Here is an 11,553-nt window from a genome sequence, read left to right on the forward strand (position 1 = left end):
GGGGCACAATGCCCCTCCCCAGAACACTGAGCCCCCAGAATGGGGCAGGACCCCCCAGGGTAGAGCAGGACCCCCTTATCGGGTACAGAGCCCCCCCAGGATGGGGCAGCACTGGGGGGGGGGGGGGGGGGGGTCGTGCCCCACATGCTGAGCCTCCCCCAACCCCCCCCCAAGTCCTGCTCAGAGCTGCCCCCCCCCCCCCCCGGACCCAGCTGAGGGGCTGATCCCAAAGGGTCCCCCCCAAACCCCACACCTCGACCCGTCCCCACTCGGGGGGGGTGTGGGGGGCCCTGACCCCCCCACAAAGGGACTCTGAGCACCACTCAGACGAGATTTATTATTAACAAACCACAACGCTCGTTATCCCAAATCCAGAGCCCCCAGAGTGGGGGGGTGGCGTGGGGGGGCACACAGGGCAGAGCCCGGTGTCACCCCCACCCCGGGATCAGTGTGTCACCCCCCCCCCCCCCAGCTCTGCCGTCCCGCAGCGTCTCCTCCTGCTTTGGGGGGGGGAGTGTGTGTATGTGGGGGGGTCTTCACCATCCCAAGGCGGGCTGTGCCCTGCTTTGGGGGGTAGATTCATTCTGCTGGGGGGGGGTGTGTCATCCTGCTGGGGGGGGGTTCCCCCCCCCCCTCCGCCGTCAGTGGGGTTTGGGGACGTGCCCGTCCACGTAGAAGTTGCGGGTGACCTTGGGGAGGATGAAGTGAGCCCCCTCCAGCTCCGGCGTCAGCAGGATCTGGCAGCCCAGGCGGGAATTCTCCTGCAGCAGCGGGGCCTGGTCCAGCAGGTCGTCTTCCCTGGGGGGGGGGACACACACACAGACACGGGGAAGGGGGAGGGAGGCTGTGGGGGGGTCCCCCGGGGCTGTGGGGAGGGGGAGTGGGGGCTCACGGGGGCCACGGTGGGGAGTGAGGAGGTGGTTACGGTCATGGGGTGGTGGTGGGATGCTGGGGGGGGGGGGTCAGGGGTTCTCTGGGGGAGTGGTGGTCCCTGGGGGGGGGGGGTCAGGGGTCTGTGGTGGGGATGTTGGGGTCTTGGGGAGGGGGTGTCAGGGGTTCTCTGGGGGGGGCTATGGTCCTTGGGGGGGGGGGGGGGGGGGGCTCAGGGGTCTGTTGGGTCCAGGCGACATATCAGGGGCTGACTGGGGGGGGGGGGGGGGGCTGTGGTCCCTGGGGGGGTCTGGAGGGTCCTGGGGGGGCTGCTGGATACTAAGGAGGGGGGTTTGGGGAGGGTCTGGGGTCCCTGGGGAGTCCGGGGGGGGTCTGTTGGGGTCCGGGGAGGGGGGTTAGGGGTCCCCGGCGGGGGCTGCTGGGTCCTGCGTGGGGGGGGGGGGGGGGACAAGGATTCCCGGGGGGTGCATCACAGGTCTCTGGAAGGTTCTGGGCATCCCCAGAGGCTGCGGCGGGGTTGGGGGGGTCCCCAGAGAACAGCGGGGATCTGGGGGGGGACGATGTTCGGACACGGGGACATGGGGGGGTCGCACGGCGGTGGGGGGGGGCCGTTACCGCTCGTCGGGGGCCGGGAGCCGGTCGAGGTGGGGAGCGCTGACATAGACGTGGCAGGTAGAACAGGCCAGCGAGGCCTCGCAGGCGCCTGCGGGACCCCCCCGTTCAGCACCGGGACACCCCCTCACCGTCCCGGTCCCGGTCCCGCCCCCCGGTGCCGGTACCGACCCTCCAGCTCCAGCCCGTGCCGCTGCGCCAGGTGCAGCACGTTGTCCCCGACGCGGCCCCGTACCGGGACGTGACGCCCAGCCCGGTCCACGAAGACGACGTTCACCCTGGGGAGGGGGACACGCCACCGGCAGGAGTCAGGACCGGGACACCGGCACCGGGGACACCGGCACCGGGGACACCGGCACCGGGGACCCCGGGAGGGGGATCGGCGTCCCTGGACAGCCCCGGTACCCACACGGCGGCCTCAGGCTCCTCCGCCGCGGCCCGGCCGCCGCCGCCGCCGCCGCCTCCGCTCAAGCTCCGCGCCGCTCCCCGTAGCAGCCGCCGCGTCACGGAGCCGCGGCTCCCCGCCGCCGCCGCCACGGAGGCCGCCATGACGGGCTGCACGTGACCCGTGCCACGTGACCGCCGCCACCCTGGGCGGGGACAGGAGAAAGCCGCGCTGGTCCCAGTGCCCGCCCCCCCCCCACTCCGCCCCGGTAATTAAACCGCCTCAATAAACCTCCCGGGGAGGGGGGGTACAGGGGCCCCCAAGCATTGGGGGGGGGGGGGCCGTTGCACGAGAAGGGGGGACCCCTCTAATGCGGGGAGGGGTGTCTCCAGGCAGGAGGAGGGGGGACCCAGGGGACCCCTATAATGGGGGGGGGGGGGGGCTCCTTGCATGAGGAGGGGCACAGGGAACCCCCCCCAATTTGGGGGGGGGACCCCACGCCTGAAGGGGGGGAGCACATCAGCCCCGAAGAAGGGGAGCCCTTGCACTGGGTGGGGGGGGACATGACACCCAGGCACCCCCCACACACACACTTTGCTTGGCCATAGTGGAGGAGGGGGGAAAGAGAGGGACAAGTTGGGGGGGGGGGGACGACAGGAAAAGTGGGGGGAGCATCTCCCCCCAATTAAGGGAGGGGGGGCAGCCTCATTAGGGATAATGATGTCACAACAAACATAATAAAAAACAGGGAGAGGAGAGGCGATATAAATATAGCTTTACTTTGGGAAGGGGGAGGGTCCGGCGGGGGGGGGACACACAAGACACAGACACCCCCCCCCCCACCCCCCGTACAGCAAACCAGACAGCATCGACAGTAGAAACAGGGCAACAACTCAAAACCCAGGAAACCCCCCCAAAAAAGAGGGAGGGAAGAGAAAGGAGGGCAGGGACCCCCCAAAAGCGCCTGCTAGGGGGGCTGTGTCCCCACCAAACCTGGGGGGGGGAAGGCACACCCCCCCCCCCCCCAGCCAGGAAAGGAGGAACCTTTTGTTGTTTTTTTTAAAAAAAAAGGCAATAAAAACGAGCATTAAAGTAAAAAGGCAACTTTTACCCCAAAAAAAGTGTAAAATCGCGGCAGCTCCAGTCTTTAGAAAAAAAAATCCCCACACCCACCCCCCCACCCCCCCCCCCGAGTGAAATGTTGAGGAAAGAGGGGCGGGGGGGGGGGGGGGGGAGGAGAGGTGCCCAGCTCAGCCCGGACCCCCCCCCCCAGGAGGGGAGCATGGGGCTGGGGGGGGTGGCACCATGTGTCCCCCCCCACACCCAGGAATGGGGACCCCCCCCCAGTTCCTCACACCAAGCAGCGGGTTAAGGCAGGGAGCGCGTGTTTTTTGGGGGGGGGGGGGCCACACAACACAGGGGGACACGCGACTCCCAGTTACTGCTCGGGGGGGGGGGGGGGCACAGGAAAGGGGGGGGTGGCTCTCAGGGACCCCCTCATGGCACCGGGGCGGGGGGGGGGGTCTGCAATAAGATATCCCCCCCCCCGCCGCCCTGCTCCATCCTCCGGCGAGCCAGGGTCAAGTCTTTCACATCACTTTAAAACCCTCCAAAAATAATCAAAAAAGGACTAAACATAAAAAAAAAAACAAAACCAAAAAAAAAACCCACCAAAAAAACCCACATTTGTACAAGATTTACAGGTGGGGGGGGAGGAAAGGATTTGTGAGGGGGGCTAAAATATCCTCTTCCGCTTCAGGTAGGAGTCGGCGTAATGGCCCCCCAGGCCCTGGGAGTGTTGCCCCACGTAGCAGCCCTCGGGGCTGGGCTCCGGGGAGGGCAGGAGGTGGGAGAAGGCTCGTTTCTGGCCACCCACGGGGGTCTGAAAGAGACAAAAAAAAAAAAAAAAAAAGGGGGGGTGTGTGTCAATGTGGGGTTTGGGGGGGCACGGGAGGGTTTGGGGGGGGCGCGGGAGGGGGTTTCTTACCTTTGACTGGGAGGTGTGCGAGTGACTGGGGGGTCCCAAGGCGAGGACGGCGTCCGCGGAGCCCGTTGGAGGCATCCCGACTGCCTGGGGGGGGGTGTGGGGGGGACAGGAATTAAGGGGGGGGGGTCCGGGCAAAGCTGGGGGGGTCCCCAATCCCTGGGGATGTGAGGGGGGCGGGGGGGGACGACTCACCTTGTTGAGGTGACTCTGCTTGAGCCCAGCTTGAAGGCCACTGGTGAAGTAGGAACTGGGGGATCCTGAGTAAAAGGGGGGCAGGGGGGGCCCCAAACCCCCTCGCTCGAACCCCGGGGACGAGGAGAGCTGGAAGGGGAAGGGCTACGGCTGACAATCGAGGACACCCAAAACGGGGCAGGGGGACCCCCAAAACAGGGTGCCCCCCCCCACCAGGTGCCAGGGGAGCTTTTTTTCTTTTTCACCTTGTGTCTGCTGTGCCCAAAGCCCCCCAGGATGGGTCCAGCGTGGTCTCTCGTCTGGGGGTAAATCCGGGAGCCCAAATCCTTCCCCGGAAAGATGACGGGTTAAAGGGGCTGTCCCACCTCTTCCTCCCCCAAAAAAACCCCTTCTAAAGCCCCCCAATACCTTCTACCCCACCCAAAACCTTCTAACCCCCCTGCAAAAACCCTTCTAACCCCCCTGCAAAAAACCCTTCTAAACCCCCAAAACAACCCTTCTACCCCCCCAAAAAAAACCCTTCTAACCCCCCCCAAAAAACCTTCTAACCCCCCCCCCCAAAAAACCTTCTAACCCCCCCCCCCCCAAAAAAACCTTCTAACCCCCCCCCCCCCCAAAAAAAACCTTCTAAACCCCCCACCGTGCACCCACCGGCTGGTAATCGAAGGCGTAGCCGTCTGCAGCCAGCCCGGGCGAGGGCAGGAGCGGGTCGGCCAGGGAGGGCTGGGAGATGCGGGGATTGGAAACGCTCCCCAAAACACCGGCTTTCAGATTAAACGCTTTGTTAGCGGCACCTGAAAAGGCAGAGTGTTGTTTTTTGGGGGAAAGAAATCCACCCCAAATCACCCATTCCTTCCTGGAGGTTGGGGGGCGGAATTTTCCTTCTCCGTTCCCCAAGCAGGATGGCGGAAAAAGGGGAGCAGAGGACGCTCACCTCCGAGGCTGTTTGCCGGCAAGAGGCTGTGCAGGTTCAGGTAGGGGTTGAGAGGAATCTTGAAATCTTTGGGGGGCTCCCCCAGGAGCGAGACCTGTGGGAAAAGCACTTGGAGGGCTCGGGGGGGGAGCTCCGGCACAGAAACCAGCCCCCAAAACAACGTTGGGAGGGTTGTTTGGTGTCGGCACGGAGCCCCCCGAGGTGGGACGGGCTCGTTCCGGAGCGAGGGGACCTTACCCCGGAGGCGGGAGGTCCGTTCTCGCTCTGCTTTGGTTTCTGGAGACCGCTGATGACGGATCCCAAAATGGAGGTGGTGAGACCCTGAAGAGCTGGGGGGGGTGACGGCGGGAGGGGTGAGCTGAGGCACCTGCGTCCCCAACACCGAATTTTCCCGATCTACTCCCACCGGTCCCAGGAAAGAAGCCAGGGGTACGTTTCCAGAAGGCAAAATTGGTGATTTTACGTGTCCCTGTGCCATGTCACCGGGCAAGGGGCCACCTGGGGAGACAGAAGGAGAGGGATGGCACCGGCATCCAGCCCCCCCGGCTTGGTTTCAGCCCTTCTCTCCGCTCCACGCAAGCTGCCTCACCCCAGCATCCGTCTCCCACCAGAAAAACCCAACCCCGGCACCCTCCACTCCTCCCAACCTGCCCGGAGGTGGAGGGGGGGGTCTCCTGTGTGGCTTCCCCTCCCCTAAAAAACAGAGCAGGGGGACATGCCCTGAGACTGGCGCTGCGCCTCGAAGCACGGCGAGCTCCGCAGGGGTCCCTTTTCCATCGGAAAGCGATGCCCCGGTTCGCGGCGTGCCGCGACGCCGGCTGTTACCTGAGGAGAGCTCTCCCAAGAGCTGGCTGGGGGGCTGCGCCGGCGCGTTGGCCAAACCCAGGGCACCGTGGTGGGGCAAGGAGCTCAGCGGCGAGTCGCCCAGGATCCCCGGCTTCTGCGAAGGACAGCGGGAGGTTAACGCCGAGCGAAACCGGCCCATCCGCGGCAGATCCGTGGCTCCGGAGGCGGCGGAATCCCTGGCGCTAGTGGGATGGAGGGGAGCGGAGGCGGCGCGAGGGCCCCCGGGATCGTGGCCGTCGGCTAAAAGCTCGGCGCGGGCACGGAGAGAAACACGCCGCAGGCACCGAGAGCAAGCTGGCTGCAATTTCACAGCTCCTTAAGCAGCAAATACCAGAAATAACATCGGGGAGACACTCCCCACTACGGTTCAGCACCCATTTTTGTTCAAACCGGTCCATTTACGCTGGAACGAAGGAGCCAACCCACCCGGCCGTGCGCAGAAATCGTTTGCTGAGCCGGTAAATTGAAGAGGAGCCCAGGAGGGATGGGGGCTCCCCTTTTCTCACCCTGCCTCAGCGAGCCCGAGCTCGGCACGGGGACCAGCTCAACAAACGCAGCACAGAGGCAGAGAGCCGATGAGCCAACTCGCCGGAGCCCTGGAGGGGAGCTGCTCACGGAGGCCGAGCCCTCCAGGCTCCGAGTCAGAGCAACGGCTCATTTCTCCCCATGAGGAGAGTGGCTCCAACATTACCGGAGTCACTGGTGTGACTGGTGTCACCGCCAGACCCCTTGTCGCGGTCGTTGCCTGGTCTTAAGGACGGGAAGGAGGACGCGGGGAAGGCGCCGGGGGGGGGTCCCGGCGCTACGGCTCGGCACCACCACACACACAGCACGTCACTGCGCCGGCTGCCTCCTACCGCTCACATGGAAGAGGGTTTGGTTCTCCTTGTTCTGCAGCAGCCGTGTCCAGACCTGGTTCTGCAGTAACAGGGAGTTCCCAAGCAATGCCTTCTGGGGCAGAAAGCACAGCGAAAAAGACCAGAAAAGACAGAAAAACACTCAAAAAGAGGAAAAAACCCCAAGCGTGGGGTGGTTCGAGAGGCACGGGGAGAGCGAGAAGAGCGGCAGGGAGCTTTAATCCTCAATTTGCTCCTCTCTACTCCTCGAGCGGCAACGAGAATTTCGGGAGACATGGAGGTGCACGAGCTGGAGCGGAGGTACGAGGCAAGGCAGCCACGCAAAATGGCAGCGGCACAAGCCCACCGTTGGGTTTGGGAGACCCCTGCCCATCTGCAGCAGCCCCGGCAGGACCCTGATCTAAACACATATTTGTTTCTCATGGAAAAGAGGCGAGCAGGAGCGCAAGGGCTCCGGCACAACGGCGGCATCGGCGTCCGCAGCGCAAAGGGAAGGCGACGTCGGCGAAATTCCTGCGTACCTGCTGCGCTTGGGTTTGGTTCTGCAGCGCGAGTTGGAGGAGAGCCGTGGAGAGGGCCGGGTTGGTCACCAGCGGCACGGAGGGAGCGGCGCCGAGGATTCCTGGAAGGAAGAGAAGCCCAAGGAATCGCCTGCCGCAGGGAGGACAAACCCCACCCTGTCCCGGCCTCTCCTCTGCGTTCGGCCTTACCTTGTTTTCCTCCGACCGCCCCGTGGAGCAGGGGGTTGAGCAACAGCTGGAGGGACGCAGGATTTCCCAGGCTGTTGAGAATTTGGAGGATATTCGGCTCGGGTAGGAGCCCTTTCCCACGATTTAACGCCTTAATAAAACCAAAAAACATCCATGTTAAAAGTGAGATAACCGGCTTTGAGGCTTCCCCCATGACAGGCCACCCTGAATTTGCCCTTACGCTCCCCAAACCAGCAAGATCCCGGTTCCCAGCAAGATCCCGGTTCCCAAAAGCCTTGTTGTAGGACAGGGAAGAAACAACCGACCCATCTCTACAGCCGACGAAAGCCAAGGCATAGTGGCAGCCGCACAGTTTGCCATTGCTGTCGGCAGCTACGCCGTCTGCTATCCTACCGGTGTGGCACCTGCCCGGCAAAACTCTCCACACCGAGCAGCCGCTGGATTTTGGCAACAAGCAGCGTTCCTGCTCCGAATTTTGCAGCCGCACACGGGAACAAGGGAGCAATGGGGGAATCTGTGCTGTGTGACCGGAGCCTGGGAGCACCGGCATGCCCGAAATGCCCAGAAGCAGGAGCTACAGGCAACAGACGGCCGCTCCATAGGGGATCCGATCGGAAATGTGCCGGCTGTTCCAAGACAGCCTGCTCCAGGCTGGATATCCAACCTTGGGAACGCCGGCAGCACCTGTCACGGTGATGGCAAGCTGCGAGGGGAAGAGGAGGAGGAGGAGGAAGCAGCGCACGCACAAGCCTCACCGTCGCCTGCGCGGCTATCAGGGCGGCCAACATGCTGCGGCCGGGAGGGCCAGGAGCACAGAAGGAGACTCGGACGTGATTCCCGGCGAGCGGCAAACCATCCGTAGCCTGCTGAACCATCTCTGCCATCTCCGCTGACTCGTACTCCAGGACCGCGAAGCCTTTCAGCTGCCCGTCCTGACCGTAGGCCAGCTAGGAGAAGAGAGGGATGCCAAAAAAACGGTGAGTGCAACGGGAGCACTGGCAAGAGCCGGCAGATCCTCAGGCGCCAATACGAGGTTGCTGCACCCCGGGGGTGCCGCTTTCTTCGGGCCGTCGACCTCCCCGTGAGCTCAAAGAATGCCGCACCCCAGGAAAAGCGCTCCCAGTGCCCCCCAAAATCCCCCCCGCCCTCACCTGGCAAAAAGCCGGGGCACAGGCGGCGGAGAAGACCTGCCGCAGCTCCTCGAGGTCGGCGTAGTTGTGGGGCAGCTTGTCGACACACAAGCACTTGGAATGGAGAAGGTCTAACGTCAACTGGTTGACGTCCGTCCAGTGGACGTAGAGAGTCCGCGTGCCCAGCTGTTTCCCCAGCAGATCCGACTTGGCTCTGGCCGCTGAATCCTTTTTCATATATTCCACAAATCCATAACCTTTGGAGTGTCCCGTTTTCTCGCTGTAGACCAGGAAACACCGTTCCAGGTTGCCGAAAGGTCGGACCAGCTCCTCAAATTGTTGTTGGGTGTAGAGCTGGGGGAGGTTGGCGATACACAGGAGGGCATCGGTGGGCTGCAGCTGCACCGAAATCTCCTTCTCCCGGAGTTTGCTCAGGTGGAATTTTTTGATGGCTGATTCTGCCTGTTCCCCGTTGAGCAAGGTGACAAACGCTGCAGGAGCAGAGCCGGGAAGGAAGGGTGAGGCTACGTGGCGCCCGTTTCACAGCAAAACGCGAAGCCGTGGTGCCTGTTTCACACCAAAACATGAAGCCGCGGCGCAGGGCAGGGGTGCTGGTGAGGCGCAGGGTTAATTCCCGAGCGCTCAGGGGTAAAATTCACACCCCCCCCCACTGCCGTTAGTGCCCGAAGCCCCGACGAGGCGAGGCGTCGGAGGGAAGGTCTCGGCAAGCGCCGGCTGGTGAAATCACACCGTCCTCAGTGAAGCCTCGTGTGAGGCGGCTCCGTCCCCGAGCTCCGGGGAGACGCCGGGGACAGGGACAGTGCCACCGGGTCCCAGCCACCCTCACCGATTCCCCCTGGCCGGAGGAGCACCCTCACGCAGCTCCCACAAATTTCTCCATCACCGAGAACTCGTTGGGTTTTTTTTTGGGGGGGGGGGGGGATAACACCGGCAGGCGCAGCCCCCCAGGAGGAGCTGGATTGATCCTAAACCCTGCAGCTGTTAATTTTCTGCCCGCCGATAGCTAATCACCCCATAAAAAAGAGTCCGGTGAGTGCAGCCGAGACCGGTCGGAGAAGGGGGGGGACAGGTGGAGAATCGACGCAGAACAAGGCGTTGGGGACGGAACACCCAGCAGCGGAAAAGCACCGGGAAGGAGGACGGGGGGACCCGAGGCCGGCCGCGGTAATGGATTCGGCGTCGGAGATGCCGGCGCTGCGAGAGCAGCTTACTCACCAGTCCCTTTGTATTTGTCCACAAAGCAGTATTTCAGCTCGTAGTCGCTCAGCAGATCGTGGACTTCCTGGATAAACAGCGGGATTTTCAATAAAAATAATAATTTTTAAGAAAAAAATAAAAACGGGAGTCAGGTTTTTAGGGAAAAGCGCTGGCTTCTCCCCTAATTCCTACCCCATGCGGCACCCCCAAATATTTCCCCTCTCCTCGAGCTCAGAGGAGGAAGCGGAAAGGGAAGGGGCTCAATTCAAAAGCGAAGACGCCAGGGACCAGGCACTGAAACCGCCCCTTCGGCCCCGCTGTTGTCCCCCCCAAATTTGACACCCCCCCAGGGTGTTTTACCCCTTAAGGTCACGCCAGGGGACATCAGTGCGTTGCCGCCGGCTCAAGACTTTGCCCTCCCCGAAATGATTTTCCAGACCTTTGGCCTCCCCAACACACCCCCCCCCCGGGCGATAATTAACTCGGATTTACCGGGAAGGGGAAAGGGAAATTAAAAAACGAAACAAACAAAAAAAAAGAAAACAAAACTGAGAAAAGACCAAAAAAAACAGAGCAGGGAGAGGGGGGATGCAGTGGCTGGGGGGGTCCTTTGAGGAGGGGGGGGGTAGTTGGGGTTCATTAAGGGGCACCGACTCTTCCTCAGAGCTGGGTTTGAGGGGTGATGGGGGTGTGTGTGACCCCCCCCAGGAGCTCTTAAAGTGATAAGGCAGAAATGGTTTGGGGGGGGATAAAGGAGAGAGAAATTGAGAGGGGGGAAAGGAGGAGGAGGAAGCATTTGGGGAGGGGGGAAAGGAGGAGGAGGAAGCATTTGGGGAGGGGGGAAAGGAGGAGGAGGAAGCATTTGGGGAGGGGGGAAAGGAGGAGGAGGAAGCATTTGGGGAGGGGGAAACGAGGAGGAAGGAGGATTTGGGGGGGGAAAGAAGGAGGAAGCATTTGGGGAGGGGGGGAAAGGAGGAGGAGGAAGCATTTGGGGAGGGGGGGAAAGGAGGAGGAGGAAGCATTTGGGGAGGGGGAAACGAGGGAGGAAGGAGGATTTGGGGGGGGAAAGAAGGAGGAAGCATTTGGGGAGGGGGAAAGGAGGAGGAGGAAGCATTTGGGAGGGGGGAAAGGAGGAGGAGGAAGCATTTGGGGAGGGGGGAAAGGAGGAGGAGGAAGCATTTGGGGAGGGGGGAAAGGAGGAGGAGGAAGCATTTGGGGAGGGGGGAAAGGAGGAGGAAGGAGGATTTGCGGGGGAAAGGAGGAGGAAGGATTTGGGGGGGGAAGGAAGGAGGAAGGATTTGGGGGGGGAAGGAAGGAGGAAGGATTTGGGGCAGGAAGGAAGGAGGAAGGATTTGGGGGCAGGAAGATTGGGGGGGGGGGCAGGAGCCGGCGCAGTTCGGGATCCCCCCTCCCCTCCCCTCCCCGTTCCAGCAGCCTCATCGCAGGCCCGGCCCGGCCCGGCTGCCCCCGCCCGGTGCTGCCCGTTACCGCCGGTACCGGGTCTCAGCTTCACGCCCGGTGCCCGGTACCTGGTTGCTGACGTCGGGCGGCAGCCCGCGGATCAGCACCTTCCGCCGGTTCCGGAACTGTCGGGCGCTGCGCTCCAGGCGGCTCCGCACCTCGGCCGGATCCAGCACCGGCAGCTCCTCCTCGGGGGCCCGGCCCGGGCCCGGTCCCGGTCCCGGGAGCTCCGGGCTCGGGGACGTTACGGCGCCCGACAGCGAAAGCGCCGCCGCCGCCATTTTGGGCACCCGCCGCCTCCTGGGACCATCGAGAGGCGGGCGGGCGGGC

At 63.2% G+C, this 11,553-nt stretch overlaps 2 protein-coding genes across 2 annotated transcripts; both read right to left on the bottom strand.

Annotated features, from left to right (window-relative positions):
- Positions 1-318: 318 nt before the first annotated feature.
- On the bottom strand, positions 319-2,100 carry FDX2 (ferredoxin 2). Its single transcript, XM_030030562.2, has 4 exons — positions 1,913-2,100; positions 1,675-1,781; positions 1,507-1,594; positions 319-798 (listed from the first exon to the last, which is right to left on the bottom strand). Exons 1-4 carry the CDS (start codon positions 2,050-2,052, stop codon positions 642-644), a joined length of 492 nt encoding a protein of 163 aa, XP_029886422.1. The 5' UTR covers positions 2,053-2,100; the 3' UTR covers positions 319-641.
- Positions 2,101-3,145: 1,045 nt separating this feature from the next.
- RAVER1 (ribonucleoprotein, PTB binding 1) lies at positions 3,146-11,546 on the bottom strand. Its single transcript, XM_041127080.1, has 14 exons — positions 11,292-11,546; positions 9,781-9,847; positions 8,566-9,035; positions 8,170-8,361; positions 7,415-7,544; positions 7,226-7,326; positions 5,827-5,941; positions 5,234-5,499; positions 5,002-5,095; positions 4,719-4,861; positions 4,313-4,393; positions 4,068-4,211; positions 3,876-3,959; positions 3,146-3,770 (listed from the first exon to the last, which is right to left on the bottom strand). The coding sequence occupies exons 1-14, from the start codon at positions 11,502-11,504 to the stop codon at positions 3,624-3,626; spliced, it is 2,247 nt and encodes a 748-aa protein (XP_040983014.1). The 5' UTR covers positions 11,505-11,546; the 3' UTR covers positions 3,146-3,623.
- Positions 11,547-11,553: the final 7 nt, after the last annotated feature.

This window comes from Aquila chrysaetos, chromosome 11 (assembly GCF_900496995.4).
Source record: "Aquila chrysaetos chrysaetos chromosome 11, bAquChr1.4, whole genome shotgun sequence".
Taxonomy (NCBI): Eukaryota; Metazoa; Chordata; class Aves; order Accipitriformes; family Accipitridae; genus Aquila; species Aquila chrysaetos.